Source organism: Schistocerca cancellata, chromosome 1, assembly GCF_023864275.1.
Source record: "Schistocerca cancellata isolate TAMUIC-IGC-003103 chromosome 1, iqSchCanc2.1, whole genome shotgun sequence".
Lineage (NCBI taxonomy): Eukaryota > Metazoa > Arthropoda > Insecta > Orthoptera > Acrididae > Schistocerca > Schistocerca cancellata.
Window position 1 is genome coordinate 148,516,445 of NC_064626.1, and position 26,721 is coordinate 148,543,165.

At 44.6% G+C, this 26,721-nt stretch overlaps 1 protein-coding gene across 1 annotated transcript in view; it reads right to left on the reverse strand.

Moving 5' to 3' along the window:
• LOC126115035 (dehydrogenase/reductase SDR family member 11-like) overlaps positions 1 to 25,562 on the reverse strand; it is a 120,278-nt gene extending 94,716 nt beyond the window's left edge. Inside the window, exon 1 of the mRNA XM_049915030.1 lies at positions 25,431 to 25,562. Coding sequence (XP_049770987.1) covers positions 25,431 to 25,562 — 132 coding nt within the window. The remainder of the gene's footprint in view (positions 1 to 25,430) is intronic.
• Between the last annotated feature and the right edge of the window lie 1,159 nt (positions 25,563 to 26,721).

Below are 26,721 nucleotides of genomic sequence, written 5' to 3' on the forward strand. Positions count from 1 at the left end.
AAACACGTAACAGAACTGCTAGCAGTAGAAATGAACTTCCCGAGAATCTGCAAGAATTTCAAGAAAAGAGAAAATAAGAAACGACGAAATAATAAAGAGAGTGGAAGTAGCTTGAATACCTGAAGTGATAGACAGAGGGAAGTTGCAATGGTAGGAGCATGCAAGAAGAAAGAAGGAAGCCAGGATACCGAAAATGTTCCGGGAATAGGAACCAGAGGGAAGGAAGAGAAGAGGACCCCCTATGACCATATGGCTCCAAAATGTACAGTTAACAATGCGAATATATACAAGATCGAAACACCAGGAGGGGCATCCTGTGGACATAAATTAAGATCTTATATAACACATGTCATAATTTCCGGGTATTTGTTATGTTGTGTAGCTTTGTGTGTTGTATGCCTTTGTATAGAGGAAAATCTCAATAAACAATGAAAAATAAAAATTTGACTCGTTGGCAGGAGAAACGAATCCACAAGTACACGACGACATTTTTCAAGGAGAAGAAGGATTCCCATCTCGCAGTTAAAGTGATTCCCCCCATTCCACCACCCCCAGATGCACTTCGCTATTGCAACTCTGTAACATCCACTCTTATCTCCAGCTAAGGAATTTGATCAAAACCGCACTTATCTTGTCGAGAGACAAGGTGAAATAACGTCCCGAGAAGACCGTTCTAAAATACAAGAAAATGGTTCAAATGGCTCTAAGCACTATGGGACTTAAAATCCGAGGTTATCAGTCCCCTAGAAGTACTGAAGCCTAAATAACCAAAGGACATCACACACATCTGTGCCCGAGGCAGGATTCGAAGTTGCGACCGTAGCAGCAGCGCGGTTCCGGACTGAAGCGCCTAGAACTGCACGGCCACAGCGGCCGGCTTCTAAAATACATATAATGTATATCAACCACTATCCGCGTCCATATATGACGAAATGATGCTATATGGACGGTTTACTACCAAAATGTGCGATGAGACACAAGCTTTTACGAATGTAAACCACGTTTGTTTTTTTACAGAAACAATAAAAAAACGTTGTAATCTAGAAAACAAAAGATACTGCGCTTACAACGTGTGTAAGATTCCGAGAAAATTACTGTTCCCACTATTTTTATGTTGAATGTTACTCCAGCATGTACAAGTCATCAACTGTACCACGAATCCACTGAGGTTTTAAACGTCACCTCCTTGTGTCCGCCTTATAGATGTCGCATGGCATGAACTCAGTAAGCCGTTGAAAGTTCCCCGCATAAATACTGAGCCATGCAGACTGGAGACTAGGTTAATGTAAATTTCTCGTACCCTGACCGAACCACGCAAAAATGCTGTATTTTTTCTGAACATTTGGATATCTGAAGATCCCACTTCCGTCACTTTCATTTGTGCATGTACAAAAAGTTTCGAACTAAATCGGTAATAACGAGTAGGGGCTGTCCTCTAAACTAAATGAAGTTAAAGAAACCTATAAAAATCTCGAATAATTGAGAGTTCATTGTAATGCGAGATTTGACCAGGGCAAAAGTAAGCTAAAAAATGGTATTGCAGTATCAATAACATACCGACTTCTGGACAAAGGGAAGCAAAAAGTAATATATGTAACTACATAAGTTTTATTTTTTACCGAAATTGCTACTTTTTATTTATTTTAAAATTTGAAACGAAAGGCGCACACATATTTCTGATAAAACATTAGAAAACTTCACTTTCATACCTTGTTGACTGCTCAACAAACTGTGTCATCTCCATTCATATTTTAATTTTAAAAGCGAAATTACATCTCTTTAAATACGGTGAACCAGTTCTCGCTTGAAGCGAATGATGAACCCTTCAATGCGCAGCGAATGGTTTTTTTTTTCTTCTTCTCTGCGTGGAGGACAGGGACAGAAAGTTGCCTGAAACCAGACGTAAACAGTAATGAAATCCTAAACTCAGATTGGAATGTATACCGCAGAGACAGGCAGGACAGTGAAGGGGAAGGCGTGTTTATAGCGATAAGAAGTGCAATAGTATCGAAGGAAATTGACGGAGATCCGAAATGTGAAATGATTTGGGTGAAGGTCACGGTTAAAGCAGGCTCAGACATGGTAATTGGATGTCTCTATAGGCCCCCTGGCTCAGCAGCTGTTGTGGCTGAGCACCTGAAGGATAATTTGGAAAATATTTCGAGTAGATTTCCCCACCATGTTATAGTTCTGGGTGGAGATTTTAATTTGCCGGATATAGACTGGGAGACTCAGACGTTCATAACGGGTGGCAGGGACAAAGAATTCAGTGAAATTTTTTTAAGTGCTTTATCTGAAAACTACCTTGAGCAGTTAGAGAACCGACTCGTGGTGATAACATATTAGACCTTCTGGTGACAAACAGACCCAAACTATTTGAAAAAGTTAACGCAGAACAGGGAATCAGCGATCATAAAGCTGTTACGGCATCGATGATTTCAGCCGTAAATAGGAATATTAAAAAGGGTAGGAAGATTTTTCTGTTTAGAAAAAGTGACAAAAAGCAGATTTCAGAGTACCTGTTGGCTCAACACGAAAGTTTTGTCTCAAGTACAGACAGTGTTGAGGATCAGTGGACAAAGTTCAAAACCGTCGTACATAATGCGTTAGATGAGTATGTGCCAAGCAAGATCGTAAGAGATGGAAAAGAGCCACCGTGGTACAACAACCGAGTTAGAAAACTGCTGCGGAAGCAAAGGGAACTTCACAGCAAACATAAACATAGCCAAAGCCTTGCAGACAAACAAAAATTACGCGAAGCGAAATGTAGTGTGAGGAGGGCTATGCGAGAGGCGTTCAATGAATTCGAAAGTAAAGTTCTATGTACTGACTTGGCAGAAAATCCTAAGAAATTTTGGTCTTATGTCAAAGCGGTAGGTGGATCAAAACAAAATGTCCAGACACTCTGTGACCAAAATGGTGCTGAAACAGAGGATGACAGACTAAAGGCCGAAATACTAAATGTCCTTTTCCAAAGTTGTTTCACAGAGGAAGATTGCACTGTAGTTCCTTCTCTAGATTGTCGCACAGATGACAAAATGGTAGATATCTAAATAGACGACAGAGGGATAGAGAAACAATCAAAACCGCTCAAAAGAGGAAAGGCCTCTGGACCTGATGGGATACCAGTTCAATTTTACACAGAGTATGCGGAGGAACTTGCCCCCCTTCTTGCAGCGGTGTACCGTAGGTCTCTAGAAGAGCGTAGCGTTCCAAAGGATTGGAAAAGGGCACAGGTCATCCCCGTTTTCAAGAAGGGACGTCGAACAGATGTGCAGAACTATAGACCTATATCTGTAACGTCGATCAGTTGTAGAATTTTGGAACACGTATTGTTTTTGAGTATAATGACTTTTCTGGAGACTAGAAATCTACTCTGTAGGAATCAGCATGGGTTTCGAAAAAGACGGTCATGTGAAACCCAGCTCGTGCTATTCGTCCACGAGACTCAGAGGGCCATAGACACGGGTTCACAGGTAGATGCCGTGTTTCTTGACTTCCGCAAGGCGTTCGATACAGTTCCCCACAGTCGTTTAATGAACAAAGTAAGAGCATATGGACTATCAGACCAATTGTGTGATTGGATTAAAGAGTTGCTAGATAAGAGAACGCAGCATGTCATTCTCAATGGAGAGAAGTCTTCCGAAGTAAGAGTGATTTCAGGTGTGCCGCAGGGGAGTGTCATAGGACCTTGCTATTCACAATATACATAAATGACCTGGTGGATGACATCGGAAGTTCACTGAGGCTTTTTGCAGATGATGCTGTGGTGTATCGAGAGGTTGTAACAATGGAAAATTGTACTGAAATGCAGGAGGATCTGCAGCGAATTGACGCATGGTGCAGGGAATGGCAATTGAATCTCAATGTAGACAAGTGTAATGTGCTGCGAATACACAGAAAGATAGATCCTTTATCATTTAGCTACAAAATAGCAGGTCAGCAACTGGAAGCAGTTAATACCATAAATTATCTGGGAGTACGCATTAGGAGTGATTTAAAATGGAATGATCATATAATGTTGATCGTCGATAAAGCAGATGCCAGACTGAGATTCATTGGAAGAATCCTAAGGGAATGCAATCCGAAAACAAAGGAAGTAGTTTACAGTACGCTTGTTCGCCCACTGCTTGAATACTGCTCAGCAGTGTGGGATCCGTACCAGATAGGGTTGATAGAAGATATAGAGAAGATGCAACGGAGAGCAGCGCGCTTCGTTACAGGATCATTTAGTAATCGCGAAAGCGTTACGGAGATGACAGATAAACTCCAGTGGAAGACTCTGCAGGAGAGACGCTCAGTAGCTCGGTACGGGCTTTTGTCAAAGTTTCGAGAACATACCTTCACCGAAGAGTCAAGCAGTATATTGCTCCCTCCTACGTATATCTCGCGAAGATACCATGAGGATAAAATCAGAGAGATTAGAGCCCACACAGAGGCATACCGACAATCCTTCTTTCCACGAACAATACGAGACTGGAATAGAAGGGAGAACCGATAGAGGTACTGAAGGTACCCTCCGCCACACACCGTCAGGTGGCTTGCGGAGTATGGATGTAGATGTAGATGTAGAGAATGGTATTTCAATAAGCTGTTAGGGCTCCCCTGCCGCAGGGGTAGTAGCGCACCAGGATGACTCAGAGTTATGGTTTGGGAGTGAGGGGGGGGACTCTCGCCAGAGCGTCCAGTGCTGTACAGACGAGTTGGCATCGACTTTTTCTTCCGTCGAAGAATACACAGTGCCTCTTCTGATCCAGACGACGGCGACACAGCGTGTGGAAGTGTGTCAGCGCGAACGTCATCGCCGGAATCTGCTGCTACGGCAACCGGCCGCTCTGTCCCCGTGACGTAACGGCTCTCTGTCCTCGTCCCTGCGGCGTGGACGAAGGCGTCTTTCAGGCAAGCTGAAATCCCCGCACCTCCCCACCGGAGCGCAGTTGGCTACTCCAGTAAGAGCTGCTCGAGCTCACCACGTAGAGCGCCGAATGATAACAGCCAGCAGCGTCGTCGTAGAAGAGTCTCAGCAGCTCCAGTTGCCCATCCAGGGCGAATCGGACGGTGATTAAGGACAGCCTCGGATCCGGGAGGCCTTGGGTTCGCGTCCCTGCTCCACCCTTACTGATGGCAGCTTACAGTCCGTCGGATGAAGTCATCCAAAGAGCGGAGGCTGGCTGCCCCGCTGCTGTGCGCCGCCACGGCTGTGGCTTATCCATACAGCAGAACTTGGCGAGTGATTCAGCTGGCTGATTCCAACTGAAATCCATCATCAGATTGTGGTCATATTTTGACAATCGTTGCTCTCTCCGGTTCCAGATGTAGACAGAATTTCGATACAACTGCTTGCCTTGAACCTCTCTGGCCCATTTAATGTAATACCACTGGAGCGGATGAGTGGAGTTTTCCTTAATAATTATAATATCAGATTCTCTAGCCTATATCGGCCTCCACACACACACACTGGTAGGAGCTGCTGTAACTGCCATGTACGGGTTTTCATAGAACTTCACTGCTTTGTGTTGCGCCAGATCAGTGGTCATTGGAACGGCGGAACGTTCCACGGTACTGGAAGAAGGCCCAGGTCGTAGCAATCTACAAAAAGGGTAGAAAATCGGACGCACGTAATTACCGGCCAATTTCAGTGACATCGATTTGTTGTAGAATCATGGAACATATTTTGTGTTCAGACATAACGACCTTTCTAGACTCTGAGAAGCTCATCTGCAGAAACCAGCATGTTTTAGGAAACAGAGTCATGCGAGACACAGCTGGCCCTCTTTGTGCACGATATACAACAGGCTCTAGACACCGGGTCCCAGGTTGAGGCCATATTTCTAGACTTTCGAAAGGCGTTCGACTCAGTTCCGCACTGTCGCTTGCTACAAAAACAGCGTGCGTACGGTCTGTCCAATGACATATGCGGTTGGATAGAAAGTCTTCTAGCAGACAAGGAGCAGTATGTCGCCCTGAACGGGGTAACTTCAACAGAAACAAGAGTAACTTCAGGTGTGCCCCAGGGCAGCGTAATAGGTCCTCTGCTTTTTCGATTTACATAAACGATCTGGTTGATGCTATTGACAGCGGCCTTAGACTGTTTGCTGATGATGCTGTAGTCTGCAGGAAAGTAGTATCATACGAAAGTTGTGGCAAATCAATGAGGATTTGCAGAAAATAAATGCGTGGTGTAATGACTGGCAGTTATCTCTCAATATTAGTAAGTGTAACCTGCTGCGTATAACAAGGCTAAAATCCCCATTAATGTATGAGTACAAAATAAATGGTCAGTCTTTGGAAGCGGTAACATCAGTCAAGTATCTGGGTGTGACTATTCGAAATGATCTCAAATGGAATGATCAGATTACACAAGTAACGAGTAAGGCGAGCTCTAGATTGCGGTTTATTGGTAGAATCCTGGGTATGGGACCCTTAGCAGTTGGGTCTCATTCAAGAGATTGAGAAGGTCCAAAGAAGAGCGGCAAGATTCGTGACTGGTACATTTAGTCATCGCGAGAGCGTTACAAATCTCATAGAAAGTTTGAAGTGGGACACACTTGCAGATAGACGGTGCACTAAACAGAAGGGGCTGCTCACTAAATTCCGAAATCCAGTCTTCACGGAGGATGTAGAGCATGTATTATTACTACCAACTTTCAAATCGCATAATGATCATCATTCAAAGATATGGGAAATTGGCGTTCGTACTGAGGCGTTCAGACAGTCGTTTTTCCCCCGCGCGATCAGTGAGTGGAACAGAAGGGGGGAAATATGACTTTGGCGCGAATTGTGCCCTCCGCCATACACCTCTTGGTGGCCAGCGGAGTATATATGTAGACCTACCTCAAAAAACCGCAACATTGCCAGCACCCGCTACTCAATGTGTCCATCGATCCCGTAATCTCTGCCTTCCCGTTACAGCTGCGTAATCTTTAATATTGGGCTTCCACTAAACTGCCTTAACTCTAATACACCCCGTGCCCACTCGCATTTTACCAAGGAATAGTGTACACAAAATCCTGCTACAAACACGCCACAACTGATAGCATATACGCCTACTACTAACATTTTGGGTTGCTGTTGTTCTTGGAAATGGTCTACATGCTGCCACATTTGTTCCATCGAGATTCCCTCTTGTTGGACTCTATTAATTTGTAGAAGTTCTGTATTGAGTGTGTTACTTAAATAGGTTAAATTTCGAAAGGGTAATAGCGTCAGAGATCCTTCTGGGTAATATAAGCTACTTCATGACAATGTCATAACATTTGAGCTACTAAGCATAGAAGATAACAGTATGTCCAGATTACTTCTCAAGTGGTGCCATTAATGATAGTGCCACTCTCCCGAAGCTCATGTTTTCTGAGCCCTACCGACCAGCCTCCTTCATAGCAGTTAACCATACAGTTTCTGGCGTGAATACTGAGTATAATCAATGTGTTTCCATTGTCTGTAACTTCCCCCTGCAACAAACTCACTTCTCAAATCCATGTTTAAGTCTGTACATAGCCACGCGAACACATCATCATCTACCCTTGTACGCACTTTTCCAACTTTACCCGTGACAATACCTCATGAGTCCGCCTTTCCTTGGAGACTAGTAATACTAGACTAGCAATACTTGCCGCGTTCTCACCTTCACCCACTTCCTCAATATTCTCCACTGGACACTGGTGAATGTTGTAGCAATGAAACTCCGAATTTTTCTTCGCAATAGGAACACAGATCGCTGTATGAAAACTGGCCGCATCGGTTTCTATCTCTTCCCCAACCATATGGAAGAACAGCCAGAAATTATCCTACGACACTTCGGCTGTATGTAGCAACTCTGTCGCAAACTGCTCTTCTGCTAGGCGCAATCCAACCATGAATTTCTTAGCTATAGGTGTTGCCGTGCGGTTCTGGGCGCTTCAGTCTGGAACCGCGTGACCGCTGCGGTCGCAGGTTCGAATCCTGCCTCGGGCATGGATGTGTGTTATGTCCTTAGGTTAGTTAGGTTTAGGTAGTTCTAAGTTCTAGGGGACTGATGACCACAGATGTTAAGTCCCATAGTGCTCAGAGCCATTTGAACCATTTGAACCCTAGCTATAATCAATACAGCACTAATATGTCCGTTTAATACATGAAACATCGCCTCCTGTAACATCTCTATTTCACCCCTAGCATCCCTAAGTTGGTCTGGTAGCCCAAGTAGCGAACTTGTTATAATCAGTTCGCCGTCCAATTCACTCAACTGCTTCTGTATTTTCTCCAAAATGGTTCAAATGGCTCTGAGCACTATGGGACTTAACATCTGAGGTCATTAGTCCCCTAGAATTTAAAACTACTTAAACCTAACTAACCTAAGGACATCACAAACATCCATGCCCGAGGTAGGATTCGAACCTGCGACCGTAGCGGTCGCGCGGTTCCAGACTGTAGCGCCTAGAACCGCTCGGCCACCCCGGCAGGCTATTTTCTCCAAATCACTGTTCAGCACTTCCCTCCTTTCACTAGCACATCTTGTTAGGTCTGCTGCCATTTCCCGTACCAGTCTCGTGTCATTCAACTCCCCTTGTTACAGTTCTGATAACCGCGCTGTGTGCTGCCCCACGGCATCCTTCATAAAATTTTCCATCTGTTGAACCCGAAAAACTGTGCTGTTTAACTTGTACAGTTCCTCTTCATCTGCTGTTACGAATATTGTCTTTAACAACTCTGGTCCAACATTTACATAGCCTTCTTCCTCCGGCCCCTGGCTTGCGGAACCACATCCACCAACCGTGACAACAGCGTTCTTACGTACTGTAAGTAAACTGCAACTCCTCCTACTCACCCTCCAACTCCCGAAAAAAATTATTCCCCTGTGCCTTCTTATGTTGTTCTTGTTGTTGTGGTCTTCAGTCCTGAGACTGATTTGATGCAACTCTCTATGCTACTCTATCCTGTGCAAGCTTCTTCATCTCCCAGTACCTACTGCAACCTACATCCTTCTGAATCTGCTTAGTGTTTTCATCTCTCGGTCTCCCTCTACGATTTTTACCCTCCACGCTGCCCTCCAATACTAAATTGGTGAGCCCTTGATGTCTCAAAACATGTCCTACCAACCGATCCCATCTTCTAGTCAACTTGTGCCACAAGCTCCTCTTCTCCCCAATTCTATTCAATACCTCCACATTAGTGAAGTTATCTACCAATCTAACCTTCAGCATTCTTCTGTAGCACCACATTTCGAAATCTTCTATTCTGTTCTTGTCAAGACTATTTGTCGTCCATGTTTCACTTACATACATGGCTACACTCCATACAAATACTTTCAGAAACGACTTCCGGACATTTAAATCTACGCTCCTGGAAATGGAAAAAAGAACACATTGACACCGGTGTGTCGGATCCACCATACTTGCTCCGGACACTGCGAGAGGGCTGTACAAGCAATGATCACATGCACGGCACAGCGGACACACCAGGAACCGCGGTGTTGGCCATCGAATGGCGCTAGCTGCGCAGAATTTGTGCACCGCCGCCGTCAGTGTCAGCCAGTTTGCCGTGGCATACGGAGCTCCATCGCAGTCTTTAACACTGGTAGCATGCCGCGACAGCGTGGACGTGAACCGTATGTGCAGTTGACGGACTTTGAGCGAGGGCGTATAGTGGGCATGCGGGAGGCCGGGTGGACGTACCGCCGAATTGCTCAACACGTGGGGCGTGAGGTCTCCACAGTACATCGATGTTGTCACCAGTGGTCGGCGGAAGGTGCACGTGCCCGTCGACCTGGGACCGGACCGCAGCGACGCACGGATGCACGCCAAGACCGTAGGATCCTACGCAGTGCCGTAGGGGACCGCACCGCCACTTCCCAGCAAATTAGGGACACTGTTGCTCCTGAGGTATCGGCGAGGACCATTCTCAACCGTCTCCATGAAGCTGGGCTACGGTCCCGCACACCGTTAGGCCGTCTTCCGCTCACGCCCCAACATCGTGCAGCCCGCCTCCAGTGGTGTCGCGACAGGCGTGAATGGAGGGACGAATGGAGACGTGTCGTCTTCAGCGATGAGAGTCGCTTCTGCCTTGGTGCCAATGATGGTCGTATGCATGTTTGGCGCCGTGCAGGTGAGCGCCACAATCAGGACTGCATACGACCGAGGTACACAGGGCCAACACCCGGCATCATGGTGTGGGGAGCGATCTCCTACACTGGCTGTACACCACTGGTGATCGTCGAGGGGACACTGAATAGTGCACGGTACATCCTAACCGTCATCGATCCCATCGTTCTACCATTCCTAGACCGGCAAGGGAACTTGCTGTTCCAACAGGATAATGCACGTCCGCATGTATCCCGTGCCACCCAACGTGCTCTAGAAGGTGTAAGTCAACTACCCTGGCCAGCAAGATCTCCGGATCTGTCCCCCATTGAGCATGTTTGGGACTGGATGAAGCGTCGTCTCACGCGGTCTGCACGTCCAGCACGAACGCTGGTCCAACTGCGGCGCCAGGTGGAAATGGCATGGCAAGCCGTTCCACAGGGCTACATCCAGCATCTCTACGATCGTCTCCATGGGAGAATAGCAGCCTGCATTGCTGCGAAAGGTGGATATACACTGTACTAGTGCCGACATTGTGCATGCTCTGTTGCCTGTGTCTATGTGCCTGTGGTTCTGTCAGTGTGATCATGTGATGTATCTGACCCCAGGAATGTGTCAATAAAGTTTCCCCTTCCTGGGACAATGAATTCACGGTGTTCTTATTTCAATTTCCAGGAGTGTATACTCGATGTTAGCAAATTTTCCTTCTTAAGAAACGCTTTCCTTGCCATTGCTAGTCTACATTTTATATCCTCTCTACTTCGACCATCATCAGTTATTTTGCTACCCAAATAGCAAAACTCCTTTACTACTTTAAGTGTCTCATTTCCTAATCTAATTCCCTCAGCGTCACCCGACTTAATTCGGCTACATTACATTATCCTCGTTTTGCTTTTGTTGATGTTCACCTTATACCCTCCTTTCAAGACACTGTCCATTCCGTTCAACTGCTCTATCAGGTCCTTTGCTGTCTCTGACAGAATTACAATGTCATCGGCCAGCCTCAAAGTTTTTATTTCTTCTTATACAACTCTGATAAGACATCTTCTAGCATTTGCATCTGATTCCCAATCTCCCAGATCTCCACTGTTGTTTTTAGGGTCCATGTACCACTAGTAAGCCATGCCGCCGGCTGTCTCGAGAATACCGCACCCAATTGTAGTGGCTGAAGAGCCGTTTCATGCCCTGCCTCACCCTTGATACAACACAGCAGCATCCGCATCATCCTTACATATTCGACAACTACAGAACAACATTGCTCAGTCGTCCCTTCCCTCCTTCCGAGAATGCACAGCACACAAAAAACAATATCAATAATAAGAATATGAGTAAAACTGGCAATTCCGCAAAAAAAGTTCCTAGCGCAATAAAATACACACTCTCCGAGACACTAACCTGAAGAACCGCCAAGAAATTACAGTCATATAACTTACTTACGTGACCTTAACCTGTATGGCACATCATGCACAGTACGTTGCTCACCAATTCCAGGTCCCTTCTTTTTACCCCTTGCAACTTTCTCCTCTTGTTTGGTTGCCAATAACTGTGGTATCCGCTGCACCATAACTTTAAATCTCTTTATGCGACTGATATCACAGGCCTGCGACATAAAAATTGTTTAAAATATATTTAGTAATTTTTATAGTATTTTCAATGCTGATTTCGGGAAAAATAGTGAAAACATTCCATCACGTACAGTTATTTAACAAATTACTTGTCTAGTTTTAGCTTTTTTCGATATTTCAGTGACTTTGAATTTTGAATTTTAGGATCTCCATAAACTGTTATTTAGCAGTGTTTATACTAGATACACGTAAAACAAAGAGTAATTAGAAGAAACCAGCAGCATTTTCATGTCTGTACCAGTCTGTCGCGCAGTTCACAGTACCTCTTCACTCTGTGCTGTTCATGTGTTCTTGTTTGTTTTTTTTTGTTTTGGTCATCAGTCTACTGTCCTCTTTGCTCCGTCCGTCATTGGTTATTTTACTGCCTAGGTAGCAGAAGGTAGCAGAATTCCTTAACTTCATTGACTTCGTGACCATCAATCCTGATGTTAAGTTTCTCGCTATTCTCATTTCTACTACTTCTCATTACCTTCGTCTTTCGCCGATTTACTCTCAAACCATACTGTGTACTCATTAGACTGTTCATTCCGTTCAGCAGATCATTTAATTCTTCTTCACTTTCACTCAGGATACCAACGTCATCAGCGAATCGTATCATTGATATCCTTTCACCTTGTATTTTAATTCCACTCCTAAGCCTTTCTTTTATTTCCATCATTGCTTCCTCGATTTACAGATTGAAGAGTAGGGGCGAAAGGCTACAGCCTTGTCTTACACCTTTCTTAATACGAGCACTTCGTTCTTGATCGTCCACTCTTATTATTCCCTCTTGGTTGTTGTACATATTATATATGACCCGTCTCTCCCTATAGCTTACCCCTACTTTTGTCAGAATCTCGAACAGCTTGCACCATTTTATATTGTCGAACGCTTTTTCCTATGAATGTGTCTTGATTTTTCTTTAGCCTTGCTTCCATTATTAGCCGTAACGTCAGAATTGCGTCTCTCGTTCCTTTACTTTTCCTAAAGCCAAACTGATCGTCACCTAGCGAATTCTCAATTTTCTTTTCCATTCTTCTGTATATTATTCTTGTAAGCAGCTTCGATGCATGAGCTGTTAAGCTGATTGTGCGATAATTCTCGCACTTGTCAACTCTTGCCGTCTTCGGAATTGTGTGGATGATGCTTTTTCGAAAATCAGATGGTATATCGAAAGACTCATATATTCTACCTTCTTTGTACCTATGTTTTCGTTTTGTTGCCACTTCCCCCAATGATTTTAGAAATTCTGATGGAATGTTATCTATCCCTTCTGCCTTATTTGACCATTAGTCCTCCAAAGCTCTTTTAAATTCCGATTCTAATACTGGATCCCCTACCTCTTCTAAATCGACTCCTGTTTCTTCTTCTATCACATCAGACAAATCTTCACCCTCATACAGGCTTTCAATGTATTCTTTCCACCTATCTGCTCTCTCTTCTGCATTTAACAGTGGAATTCCCGTTGCACTCTTAATGTTACCACCGTTGCTTTTAATGTCACCAAGGGTTGTTTTGACTTTCCTGTATGCTGAGTCTGTCCTTCCGACAATCATATCTTTTTCGATGTCTTCACATTTTTCCTGCAGCCATTTCGTATTAGCTTCCCTGCACTTCATATTTATTTCATTTCTCAGCGACTTGTAGGTTAGGTTAGGTTAGTGTTTTAACGTCCCGTCGACAACGAGGTCATTAGAGACGGAGCGCAAGCTCGGGTTAGGGAAGGATTGGGAAGGAAATCGGCCGTGCCCTTTCAAAGGAACCATCCCGGCATTTGCCTGAAACGATTTAGGGAAATCACGGAAAACCTAAATCAGGATGGCTGGAGACGGGATTGAACCGTCGTCCTCCCGAATGCGAGTCCAGTGTGCTACCACTGCGCCACCTCGCTCGGTCAGCGACTTGTATTTCTGTATTCCTGATTTTCCCGGAACATGTTTGTACTTCCTCCTTTCATCAATCAACTGAACTATTTGTTTCTTCGCAGCTACCTTCTTTGTACCTATGTTTTCCTCCCCAACTTCTGTGATGGCCCTTTTTAGATATGTCCATTCCTCTTCAACTGTACTGCCTAATGCGCTATTCCTTATTGCTGTATCTATAGCGTTAGAGAACTTCAAACGTATCTCGTCATTCCTTAGTACTTCCGTATCCCACTTCTTTGCGTGTTGATTCTTCTTGACTAATGTCTTGAACTTCAGCCTACTCTTCATCACTACTATATTGTGATCTGAGTCTATATCTGCTCTTGGGTACGCCTTACAATCCAGTATCTGATTTCGGAATCTCTGTCTCACCATGATGTAATCTAATTGAAATCTTCCTGTATCTCCCGGCCTTTTCCAAGTATACCTCCTCCTCTTGTGATTCTTGAACAGGGTATTCGCTATTACTAGCTGGAACTAGTAATTCTCCTCTTTGATTCCTTATACCAAGCCCATATTCTCCTGTAACCTTTTCTTCTACTCCTTCCCCTACAACTGCATTCCAGTCGCCCATGACTATTAGATTTTCGTCCCCCTTTACATACTGCATTACCCTTTCAATATCCTCATACACTTTCTCTATCTGTTCATCTTCAGCTTGCGACGTCGGCGTGTATACCTGAACTATCGTTGTCGGTGTTGGTCTGCTGTCGATTCTGATTAGAACAACCCGGTCACTGAACTGTTCACAGTAACACACCCTCTGCCCTACCTTCCTATTCATAACGAATCCTACACCTGTTATACCATTTTCTGCTGCTGTTGATATTACCCGATACTCATCTGACCAGAAATCCTTGTTTTCCTTCCACTTCACTTCACTGACCCCTTACTATTTCTAGATTGAGCCTTTGCATTTCCCTTTTCTGATTTTCTAGTTTCCCTACCACGTTCAAGCTTCTGACATTCCACGCCCCGACTCGTAGAACGTTATCCTTTCATTGATTATTCAATCTTTTTCTCATGGTAACCTCCCCCTTGACAGTCCCCTCCCGGAGATCCGAATGGGGGACTATTCCGGAATCTTTTGCCAATGGAGAGATCATCATGACACTTCTTCAAATACAGGCCACATGTCCTGTGGATACACGTTACGTGTCTTAGAACTACTTAAACCTAACTAACCTAAGGACATCACACACATCCATGCCCGAGGCAGGATTCGTACCTTCGACCATAGAGGTCACTCGGTTCCAGACTGAAGCGCCTAGAACCGCTCGGCCATCGTTTTATATAAGCAGTATATTCTGCTGTAGCACGGAAAAGAATTGAACCAGCGGAAAAATGATCCTGACGGAGCACGAAAAAGGCGAATATGTTCCTCTGCAAAAAAACTCTGTCACAAAACTGGGGAACGAACTGTTTCAGTCCTCATTCCGCCTTCCTCACCAATTATTTTCTCTTGCGAACATATTCGCGCTTTTCATGATGAAAAAGAGTTGATGAGAGACAATGGCGGTGGAAGAGAGAGGGAATAGCCTCAGTGGGAAAGAAAGAGAGTCAAAGAAAGTGAAAAACAGACATGAGTGGAGATCATATATACTCTTGAGGAAAGGTTGTGGTGAGTGGCGGGGGAGAGGGGGGGGGGGGGGAATCTAGACCCTCCAAAACCGGCGAACTCAACACGTAGGCTTAGAGGAGGTCGCATTTTGGACCGAAATTTTAAACACGTGAATTTAGGGGTAAGATAAGTTGGATCCTCCAGAATTTTTGAGCTGCTGAGGTGTGATGAAGACAGTGGCAGTGGGAAAGAAAGTAAAAGGGGACAGAGAAAATGAGAGAGGAAACAGTAGCATAGGGACATCTACATCTACATCTACATCTACATCTACATCCATACTCCGCAAGCCACCTGACGGTGTGTGGCGGAGGGTACCTTCAGTACCTCTATCGGTTCTCCCTTCTATTCCAGTCTCGTATTGTTCGTGGAAAGAAGGATTGTCGGTATGCCTCTGTGTGGGCTCTAATCTCTCTGATTTTATCCTCATGGTCTCTTCGCGAGATATACGTAGGAGGGAGCAATATACTGCTTGACTCTTCGGTGAAGGTACGTTCTCGAAACTTTGACAAAAGCCCGTACCGAGCTACTGAGCGTCTCTCCTGCAGAGTCTTCCACTGGAGTTTATCTATCATCTCCGTAACGCTTTCGCGATTACTAAATGATCCTGTAACGAAGCGCGCTGCTCTCCGTTGGATCTTCTCTATGTCTTGTATCAACCCTATCTGGTACGGATCCCACACTGCTGAGCAGTATTCAAGCAGTGGGCGAACAAGCGTACTGTAACCTATTTCTTTTGTTTTCGGATTGCATTTCCTTAGGATTCTTCCAATGAATCTCAGTCTGGCATCTGCTTTATCGACGATCAACATTATATGATCATTCCATTTTAAATCACTCCTAATGCGTACTCCCAGATAATTTATGGTATTAACTGCTTCCAGTTGCTGACCTGCTATTTTGTAGCTAAATGATAAAGGATCTATCTTTCTGTGTATTCGCAGCACATTACACTTGTCTACATTGAGATTCAGTTGCCATTCCCTGCACCATGCGTCAATTCGCTGCAGATCCTCCTGCATTTCAGTACAATTTTCCATTGTTACAACCTCTCGATACACCACAGCATCATCTGCAAAAAGCCTCAGTGAACTTCCGATGTCATCCACCAGGTCATTTATGTATATTGTGAATAGCAACGGTCCTATGACACTCCCCTGCGGCACACCTGAAATTACTCTTACTTCGGAAGACTTCTCTCCATTGAGAATAACATGCTGCGTCCTGTTATCTAGGAACTCCTCAATCCAATCACACAATTGGTCTGATAGTCCATATGCTCTTACTTTGTTCAATAAACGACTGTGGGGAACTGTATCGAACGCCTTGCGGAAGTCAAGAAACACGGCATCTACCTGTGAACCCGTGTCTATGGCCCTCTGAGTCTCGTGGACGAATAGCGCGAGCTGGGTTTCACATGACCGTCTTTTTCGAAACCCATTCTGATTCCTACAGAGTAGATTTCTAGTCTCCAGAAAAGTCATTATACTCGAACACAATACGTGTTCCAAAATTCTACAACTGATCGACGTTACAGATATAGGTCTATAGTTCTGCACATCTGTTCGACGTCCCTTCTTGAAAACGGGGATGACCTGTGCCCTTTTCCAATCCTTTGGAACGCTACGCTCTTCTAGAGACCTACGGTACACCGCTGCAAGAAGGGGGGCAAGTTCCTTCGCGTACTCTGTGTAAAATTGAACTGGTATCCCATCAGGTCCAGAGGCCTTTCCTCTTTTGAGCGATTTTAATTGTTTCTCTATCCCTCTGTCGTCTATTTCGATATCTACCATTTTGTCATCTGTGCGACAATCTAGAGAAGGAACTACAGTGCAGTCTTCCTCTGTGAAACAACTTTGGAAAAAGACATTTAGTATTTCGGCCTTTAGTCTGTCATCCTCTGTTTCAGTACCATTTTGGTCACAGAGTGTCTGGACATTTTGTTTTGATCCACCTACCGCTTTGACATAAGACCAAAATTTCTTAGGATTTTCTGCCAAGTCAGTACATAGAACTTTACTTTCGAATTCATTGAACGCCTCTCGCATAGCTCTCTTCACACTACATTTCGCTTCGCGTAATTTTTGTTTGTCTGCAAGGCTTTGGCTATGTTTATGTTTGCTGTGAAGTTCCCTTTGCTTCCGCAGCAGTTTTCTAACTCGGTTGTTGAACCACGGTGGCTCTTTTCCATCTCTTACGATCTTGCTTGGCACATACTCATCTAACGCATATTGTATGATGGTTTTGAACTTTGTCCACTGATCCTCAACACTATCAGTTCTTGAGACAAAACTTTTGTGTTGAGCCAACAGGTACTCTGAAATCTGCTTTTTGTCACTTTTTCTAAACAGAAAAATCTTCCTACCCTTTTTAATATTCCTATTTACGGCTGAAATCATCGATGCCGTAACCGCTTTATGATCGCTGATTCCCTGTTCTGCGTTAACTTTTTCAAATAGTTCGGGTCTGTTTGTCACCAGAAGGTCTAATATGTTATCACCACGAGTCGGTTCTCTAACTGCTCAAGGTAGTTTTCAGATAAAGCACTTAAAAAAATTTCACTGAATTCTTTGTCCCTGCCACCCGTTATGAACGTCTGAGTCTCCCAGTCTATATCCGGCAAATTAAAATCTCCACCCAGAACTATAACATGGTGGGGAAATCTACTCGAAATATTTTCCAAATTATCCTTCAGGTGCTCAGCCACAACAGCTGCTGAGCCAGGGGGCCTATAGAGACATCCAATTACCATGTCTGAGCCTGCTTTAACCGTGACCTTCACCCAAATCATTTCACATTTCGGATCTCCGTCAATTTCCTTCGATACTATTGCACTTCTTACCGCTATAAACACGCCACCCCCTTCAGCCTGTCTCTGCGGTATACATTCCAATCTGAGTTTAGGATTTCGTTACTGTTTACGTCTGGTTTCAGCCAACTTTCTGTCCCTAGTACTATATGGGCGTTGTGATCGTTTATTAATGAGAGCAGTTCTGGGACCTTTCTATAGACGCTCCTGCAGTTTACTATTAGCACATTAATATTGTTATTCCCTGTTGCATTTTGCCTACTCCTATCTTGCCGCGTCTCAGGAGGCGTCTTGTCGGGCCTAGGGAGGGGATTCTCTAACCTAAAAAACCCCCATGTGCACTCCACACGTACTCCGCTACCCTTGTAGCCGCTTCCGGCGTGTAGTGCACGACTGACCTATTCAGGGGGACCCTACATTTCTCCACCCGATAGCGGAGGTCCAGAAATTTGCACCCCAGATCTCCGCAGAATCGTCTGAGCCTCTGGTTTAAGCCTTCCACTCGGCTCCAAACCAGAGGACCGCGATAGGTTCTGGGAACGATACTACAAATAGTTAGCTCTGATTCCACCCCGCGAGCGAGGCTTTCCGCCTTCACCAATTCCGCCAACCGCCCGTACGAACTGAGGATGACCTCTGAACCCAGACGGCAGGAGTCATTGGTGCCGACATGAGCAACAATTTGCAGTCGGGTGCACCCAGTGCTCTCTATCGCCGCCGGTAGGGCCTCCTCCACATCTCGGATGAGACCCCCCGGCAAGCAGACAGAGTGAACACTGGCCTTCTTCCCCGACCTTCTCGCTATTTCCCTAAGGGGCTCCATCACCCGCCTAACGTTGGAGCTCCCAATAACTAATAAACCCCTCCCCCCGTGTGCCTGCTCGGACCTTGCTGAAGGAGCAGCCACATGTCCCCTCACAGGCAGAGCGGGCGATGCCACACGGCCAGCCTCCACATTGACCTTCCGCCTCGTGCGCCGCGAACGCCGCTGAACCTGCCACTCCCCTTGGGGAGAGGGTGGCCCAACCGCGCCCGGTACCCGCGAAGATGTCTCGACAGCAGGGACAGTGGGTGAAGCACGTAACACCTGGGGTGTACCTTGCGACGCACCAGACTCCCCACTGCCGCTACACTCCGAGGCAGCAGCCTGAAGACGGCTGACCGCGGCCATCAACACGCTCAGCTGTTCGCGAACAGTGGCCAGCTCCTCCTGCGTCCGTACACAGCAGTCACACATCCTATCCATCCTAAGGAAACAATTTACTGAAGAGAGTTAATCAACCTTTAACTAGACTGCTAATTCACTAAAGGCGGCTGCTTATTCACTAAACTGTGGTTGCTAGCCACTTCTTGTAGAAAACAATGAAAATAGCACTATCTGTCTCTGGACTGTATTGAAAACAAACTCTAGCACTACTGGCACTATGGTTGACTACAGGGACTCTCTCTGACTGTATTCAAAACCTACACGAAATCTATGGAACACTATTAAGAGCACTCGAAAAATAAAGCTTCCTAAAAGCAAATACACACGGAAGAAGAAGTGACAAGTAAGAAAAATACAGTTAATACTTAAATTAAGGTAGCTCGCTGCACAGCAGACGTGAAGCAGATGGCAGTTACGACGACACTGACACTGACTATGGCTAACTAAAGGGACTCTCTCTGACTGTATTCAAAACAAACACGAAATCTATGGAACACTATTAAGAGCACTCGAAAATTAAAGCTTCCTAAAAGCAAATACACACGGAAGAAGAAGTGACAAGTAAGAAAAATACAGTTAATACTTAAATTAAGGTAGCTCGCTGCACAGCAGTCGTGAAGCAGGCGGCAGTTACGACGACACTGTAAACACTGTAAACCAATTGGATAGAAAGGACGCAGTGGGAGAAATGCATATGCAGAATTGTCACAAATAATATGAAATCGATCCTTACTAGCGTCCCACGTGCAACAGCTGTACCGCATTCTTGATCGGTTTTAGAAAACCAAACGAAGTACACGTTTGGCATCACCGTCTTTCGCGGCCCGCTTGTATTTGTGCTCGCAACGACCTGATTAGCTAACGTCACGTTAATTAGATTGGAAATGGCGCAACGTATCGATTTCTTTTCTTAACAACTATTTCTCAGCTCACCCTTACAAGCCTTTCAGACTGTCTCTGACCAGACTGTACAGATACTGCCAGTGGGAGGGAGATGACGACTATTAAGGCTTAACTACGAAGAGTGACTGGCTAAAAGGATTTAACGTGTTTTATGTTAAAAGATGGCGAATATGTTAACGTGCCAAAACTTTTTCCTGAAGTAGGTGAACTGAGGATTGAAGGAGCTGGTACCTCACAATTGCTTCAGACTCCTTTGAAGAGGAACGTATTCGTTCTTTCTGTGCTTCAACTGGATCAATTTTCTGCTAGTTGTTATTTGCTTCAAACGCAAACTCTTCTTTTAGTGGTTCGCAAATTTCTGTTCATAGAGATGTGAATTACTCATGAGTGCTGCATTTTGGTACGTAAAATTATTGCTTTTGAACGTGTACTTCTTACGAAAATTTATGTAATGTAAAAAAAAAAAAAACAGAAAATTAATTTTCACTTGCTGTGCTTTGTATGGAATAAACTGAAGTCTTTGAATTTAAATGAGGAGTAGAACAAAGACAGATTATAATGTAGTTTGGTTGGAATCGAAGTAGGCCAGTTTTCGTGGTTTTTACGAATGTTGCGAAACAAGGAGCTTGGAGGAGGAGTAATGTGAACAAAGACTTATAAAAAAGAGTATTATAAGAGGTACTAGTCGATGTAGAAGGTGAAGTCGGATCTAAGAGATTTTATTGCGTGTGGAAAATTTTCGTGGTGTAGGTGTGTGATGGCAATGTTGTCGAGCTGCTTAATAAATGTTATATCGACCTGTCGGTTATTCATTGTACATAACGATGGTGGAGGTGCCAAAGGAAGCCAAACTGGACGACCGATAAAATGAGTAACATACAGAGGTGTTTCCTAGTGGAGATCAACAAGCTAGAAGGAGAAAATCGAAATTTCGTTAATGGAGGATAACAAATGTGCTAATTTCGAGAAGTTTAATAAATGGAAGACACTCAGTCAACACTAACAGGAGGAAGAAGCGTGAAGGATTAATTTGGTCAAGCATTAAGAAGCTGGTTGAGGAAAGAACTATCGTTTACATGGACTGTAGCGTGTGAATTATCTGTGTAGCACAAAAATTTAAAACCGTGCTTGAACATTAATGTTTCGCAGCAAAGATAGACCTACCAAATAATATGAGTGCTAGCACGAAGTTCGCCGTAGTGAACATCCTTACGTAACTGTGCGCGCAAGTAACTAAATTTAATCTAGCATGTGTTATTATCACTGAAATTCTGTGCTCTGCTAAAGCAGTAAGGCACATCCCGGCAGCAATTTCCGTTTGCATTATTTAAATATTTCATTTTTTCACCTGACGACAACGTCGAGTAAAAATTTCCATTATGTAATTTTTAGTTGAAATAGTACGTATATGGTTGCCGAGGGCCGACTTTTGCTGCGACGATTGACTACGACGAGAGATGACCCAGAGTTCACGCAGCATTCCACGGGAACAGCCTTTGACGTCAGCAGTAAAGGATCGAGGCCCACGAGAAAGACAGGCCGCGGCGCACACGATCGCTGACTGCCTGAATTCGCTCGCTCGCTCAGCTCAACAGACAAACTGCGTTTCGAACTCGCAGCTGGCCATGTACGTAATAATGAGAATTGCATCTTCTGCTGGAATCTGCTATTTTGAAGTCTTACTGATTAACAGTACTACAATAAAATTTAAGATCAATATTCGATTTAAAAGGTATAATGGCTTAACAGTCTTCATTTCATACAAGAAGTAGTGAATTATGCAACTGATAATCATTCTAGCATGATTTTAATTTTATTGTACCCCAGTGTAGTCGTAACAAGTTATAAGTAGCCCATTGAACTGCCGATCACTGTAGGACTAACAACAGTAAGACTCCATAATAGCGGATTCCTGAAGAAGATGCAATTCTTGTTTGTAAGTAGACACTTAGTTACGAGTTAAAAAGTGAGAAAAGTAGTTTATCTGCTGAGTTGAGAGAGCGAACAAGCTCCGGCCTACCTTCGCGACGTACGTGCTGCGGCCTAACTTTCTCGGAGGCCTCGTGTAGGATTCGGGAGCGAATGTGATCAGCTCAGAGAGGTAGTTAGTAGACGATGCTATCGTTTGCCGTCTAGTAAACTCAACAGAATATCAATGCCAAAAGAACATAGTTAAGACAAGGTATCTGTATGGTGTGAAAGTGGCAACTGACCCTGAAGAATAAAAAGTGTGAGATTCTCCGGATGAGAACTACAAAGAAATCGTTAAATTTCGGTTGCACGACAAATAATAGAAATTTAAAGGCTATCGATTCACCTAAATAGCTAGGAATTACAGTTACAAACAACTTAAATTAGAACCATTAAATAGAAAATGTTCTTCGCAGAGCGCTTAGAAGATGCAACAGACGTACTAAAGAGATTTCCTACACTACTCTTCTCAGTCTTCTAAAAAAAAAAAAAAAAAAAAAAAAAAGGTCACCATCTTTCTCCTCAGAATGCGAAAATATTTTGATAACTCCCGCCTTCATAGGGAAAAACGACCATCGTAATAAAATAAGAGAAATTTGAGCTCTCAAAATAATATTTTGGTGTTCATTTTTCCCACGTGCTATTCGAGAGTGAAAGGATGGAGAAATAGCCTGGAAGTGTTGTGCGAACGTTCTGCAAAACACTTGGTCATGAACTGCAGAGTAGTGACGCAGATGAAGATAAAATATGGGTTACAGACTTTGAGCCAGATTTGAAAGCACAGTTCAATAGAGAGGTACTGATTTCTTATGTCCCAAAAAACTCCGACGAACTCAGTGAACGACCAAATAAGTAATGTTTTGGTCGTGATGGTTCGAATGCACACGCATTTGAATTTATGTGTGCAGTGTGTTATCATGACTAATCATTAAAACTGCATATTAATGTGATAAGTAGGTAGAAGAAATACTCCAGAAGAAGTCGGGAAAATGTAGTGTCGTCAGCCCCTTTAGTAGGTTTGTTGCGTCTTCTAATTGTTCTGCAAATAAAACGCAACCGTATTTTGTTTTCTGCATAATGTCACGTACGTATGTAACCGTTCCTATTTAAGTAGTTCGCACTTGTAACTCGTAGGTATTTACTTGAAACGACAGCATTTAGATACTGTGATTTGTATCGCAACCAAAATTTAACGAATGATTTTTTAGTACTCATGTGGAGCAACTCATACTTTTTATTGTTTTGGGTGAACTGCCACGTTTCGAATCATTTTGTAATTTGTTTGGTACTAGACGATAAATGGCAGCATCAGCTACAGTCAGACAGGACAGTCGATATCGTCTCTTAGAACGTCGATACAGGTTAAGCGCAGCAGGGGGCCCCATAACGATTCCTTGGGAAGTCCCTCATTTAAGTTCGGTTTCACTAGACGACATCCTGTCAATTACGACAAAATGTGTTCTTTCTGTCAGGAATCTGTGACTCTACTGGATCAACTGAGGCGGTATTCCGCACCCGAGGAGGGAGGGGGAAATTAGTGTTTAACGTCCCGTTGACAACGATGTCATTAGAGACGGAGAAGGAAAGCGGCGTGTCCTTTCGAAGGATCCATCCTGGCATTTGCCTTAAGTGGTTTAGTGAAATCATGGGAAATCTAAAACAGGAAGGCCGGAAAGGAATTTGAATCGTCGTCCTCATGAAAGCGCGTGCAGCGTGCTAACCACTGCGCTACCCTGCTCAGTTCCGCACTCGTGTAATTTTATTAGAAGCATGAATTCAACTAGAGATAACCTGTAGACTGTGTGTGAATATACACTATTACCCATTAAGACTGCTACACCAAGAAGAAATGCAGATGATAAACGGGTATTCATTGGCCAAATATATTATATTAGGACTGACATGTGATTACATTTTCAAGCAATTTGGGTGCATAGATCCTGAGAAATCAATGCCCAGAACAACAACCTCTGGCCGTAATAACGGCCTTTATACGCCTGCGCATTGAGTCAAACAGAGCTTGGAAGGCGTGTACAGGTACAGCTGCCCATGCAGCTTCAACACGATACCACAGCTCATCAAGAGTAGTGACTGGCGTATTGTGACGAGCCAGTTGCTCGGCCACCATTGAACAGACGTTTTCAACTGCTGAAACATCTGCAGAATGTGCTGGCCAGGGCAGCAGTCGAACATTTTCTGTATCCAGAAAGGCCCGTACAGGACCTGCAACATGCGGTCGTGCGTTATCCTGCTGAAATGTAGGGATCGAATGAAGGGTAGAGCGACGGGTCATAACACATCGGAAATGTAACGTCCACTGTTCAAAGCGCCGTCATTGCGAACAAGAGGTGACCGAGACGTGTAACCAATGGCACCCCATACCATCACGCCGGGTGATACGCCAGTATGGCGATGACGAATACAGCTTCCAATGTGTTTCACCGCGATGTCGCCAAACACGGATGCGACCATCATGATGCTGTAAACAGAACCTGGATTCATCCGGAAAAATAACGTTTTGCCATTCGTGCATCCAGGTTTGTCGTTGAGTACACGATCGCAGGCTCCAGCGTCAAGGGTAACCGCAGCCATGGGCTCCGAGCAGATAGTCCATGCTGCTGCAAACGTCGCCGAACTGTTCGTGCAGATGGTTGTTGTCTTGCAAACGTCCCCATCTGTTGACTCAGGGATCGAGACGTGGCTGCACGATCCGTTACAGCCATGCGGATAAGATGCCTGTCATCTCGACTGTTAGTGATACGAGGCCGTTGGGATCCAGCACGGCGTTCCGTATTACCCTCCTGAACCCACCGATTCCATATTCTGCTATCAGTCATTGGATGTCGACCGTCGCGAGCAGTAATGTCGCGGTACGATTAACCGCAATCGCGATAGGCTACAATCTCATCTATATCAAAGTCGGACACGTGATGGTACACATTTCTCCTCCTTACACGAGGCATCGCAACAACGTTTCACCAGGCAACGCCGGTCAACTGCTGTTTGTGTATGAGAAATCGGTTGGAAACTTTCGTCATGTCAGCGCGTTGTAGGTGTCGCCACCGGCGACAACCTTGCGTGAATGCTCTGAAAAGCTAATCATTTGCATATCACAGAATCTTCTTCCTGTCGGTTAAATTTCGCGTCTGTAGCACGTCATGTTTGTGGTGTAGCAATTTTAATGGCGAGCAGTGTAGATTTACATGAACGACATTTCTGATCCGTGGTGGTTACTTGTCAATAGGTAATTTTCATTAAGGTATTTCATAATGATGAAACACAATGTCGTACTGCAAATCGATGTCAGTGACATGGGCGTATGGCTATGAAGAACTCACTTTAACTCTGTGGATCCTCCTGGCCACGCCCACGACAGTGAGCCCTTCTCTCAGCAGGGCCTGTACGATAGCGGCGCCGATTCCTGAACTGGCGCCCGTCACCATGGCGACGCGTCCCCTGTACCTCTCCATGTCGCTATCTGCGTCTGCAGTGTCCGCCGCTTGCGACGCAACTGATCCGGCGGCACGCGTATCTCGCCGTTTATCAGGCGGTCCTCAAGGCCAGCCCCACAGCCTCCGGCAGTAAGGCACTCCAAGAACTCACTGCTTTGATGATAATAATAATCGTGATTTCGTGTGGCGCAACGGACCTGTCAGGCCTTCCAGTTTGACGCCACTTCGGCGACTTGGATGCCCCTAACATACCACTGTTATCTAACAGTTTATTCTAGGCGCTGCAGTCTGGAACCGCGGGACTGCTACTGCCGCAGGTTCGAATCCTGCCTCGGGCATGGATGTGTGTGATGTCCTTAGGTTAGTTAGGTTTAAGTAGTTCTAAGTTCTAGGGGACTGATGACCTAAGATGTTAAGTCCCATAGTGCTCAGAGCCATTTGAGCCTAACAGTTTAACGCGGAATCCACAACAACTGCCGTTCGTGGCGACTCACCAGATCGTTCAGAGGTGAAGGACAGCCTAAAGGCAACGTGGCTACCAAGTCTGTCGTGACGTAGCTCTCGCCTTGCATAAAATGTTTTCGGTTTAATTGCAACATCAAATTCGGTTAAAATACCCAGTTTTGAATGGCTGCTCCGTTTTCTGGGACTAATTCCGGCTGTCGTAAAATATTGTTCTCTTTTACAATTACTTCACGTACACACGAAGTGGCCGGGCTGGCAGGGGATAAAACTGCTTCTCAGAAATTAGTTACACAAATTGAAAAGATGGTTTAAAATAAAAACACGCGGAAATAAGTGAAGATTTTCCAAAAACACAAAGGAGAAAGATATTTAAGATTTTTTTCAGTTAAGCGTATGTCAATATTAAGATAAAAGAAAAAGAAACTCTGGTAGGCTATACTGAAGATTTTAAAAACTCCTGAATGATCTCATATTACACAACTGGCTATTAAAATTGCTACACCAGACGCGAAATTTAACCGACAGGAAGTAGATGCTGTGATATGCAAATGATTAGCTTCCCAGAGCATGACACAAGGATGGTGCCGGTGGCACCTACAACGTGCTGACATGAGGAAAGTTTCCAACCGATTTCTCATACACAAACAGCAGTTGTCCGGTGTTGCCTGGTGAAACGTTGTTGTGATGCCTCGTGTAAGGAGGAACCATCACG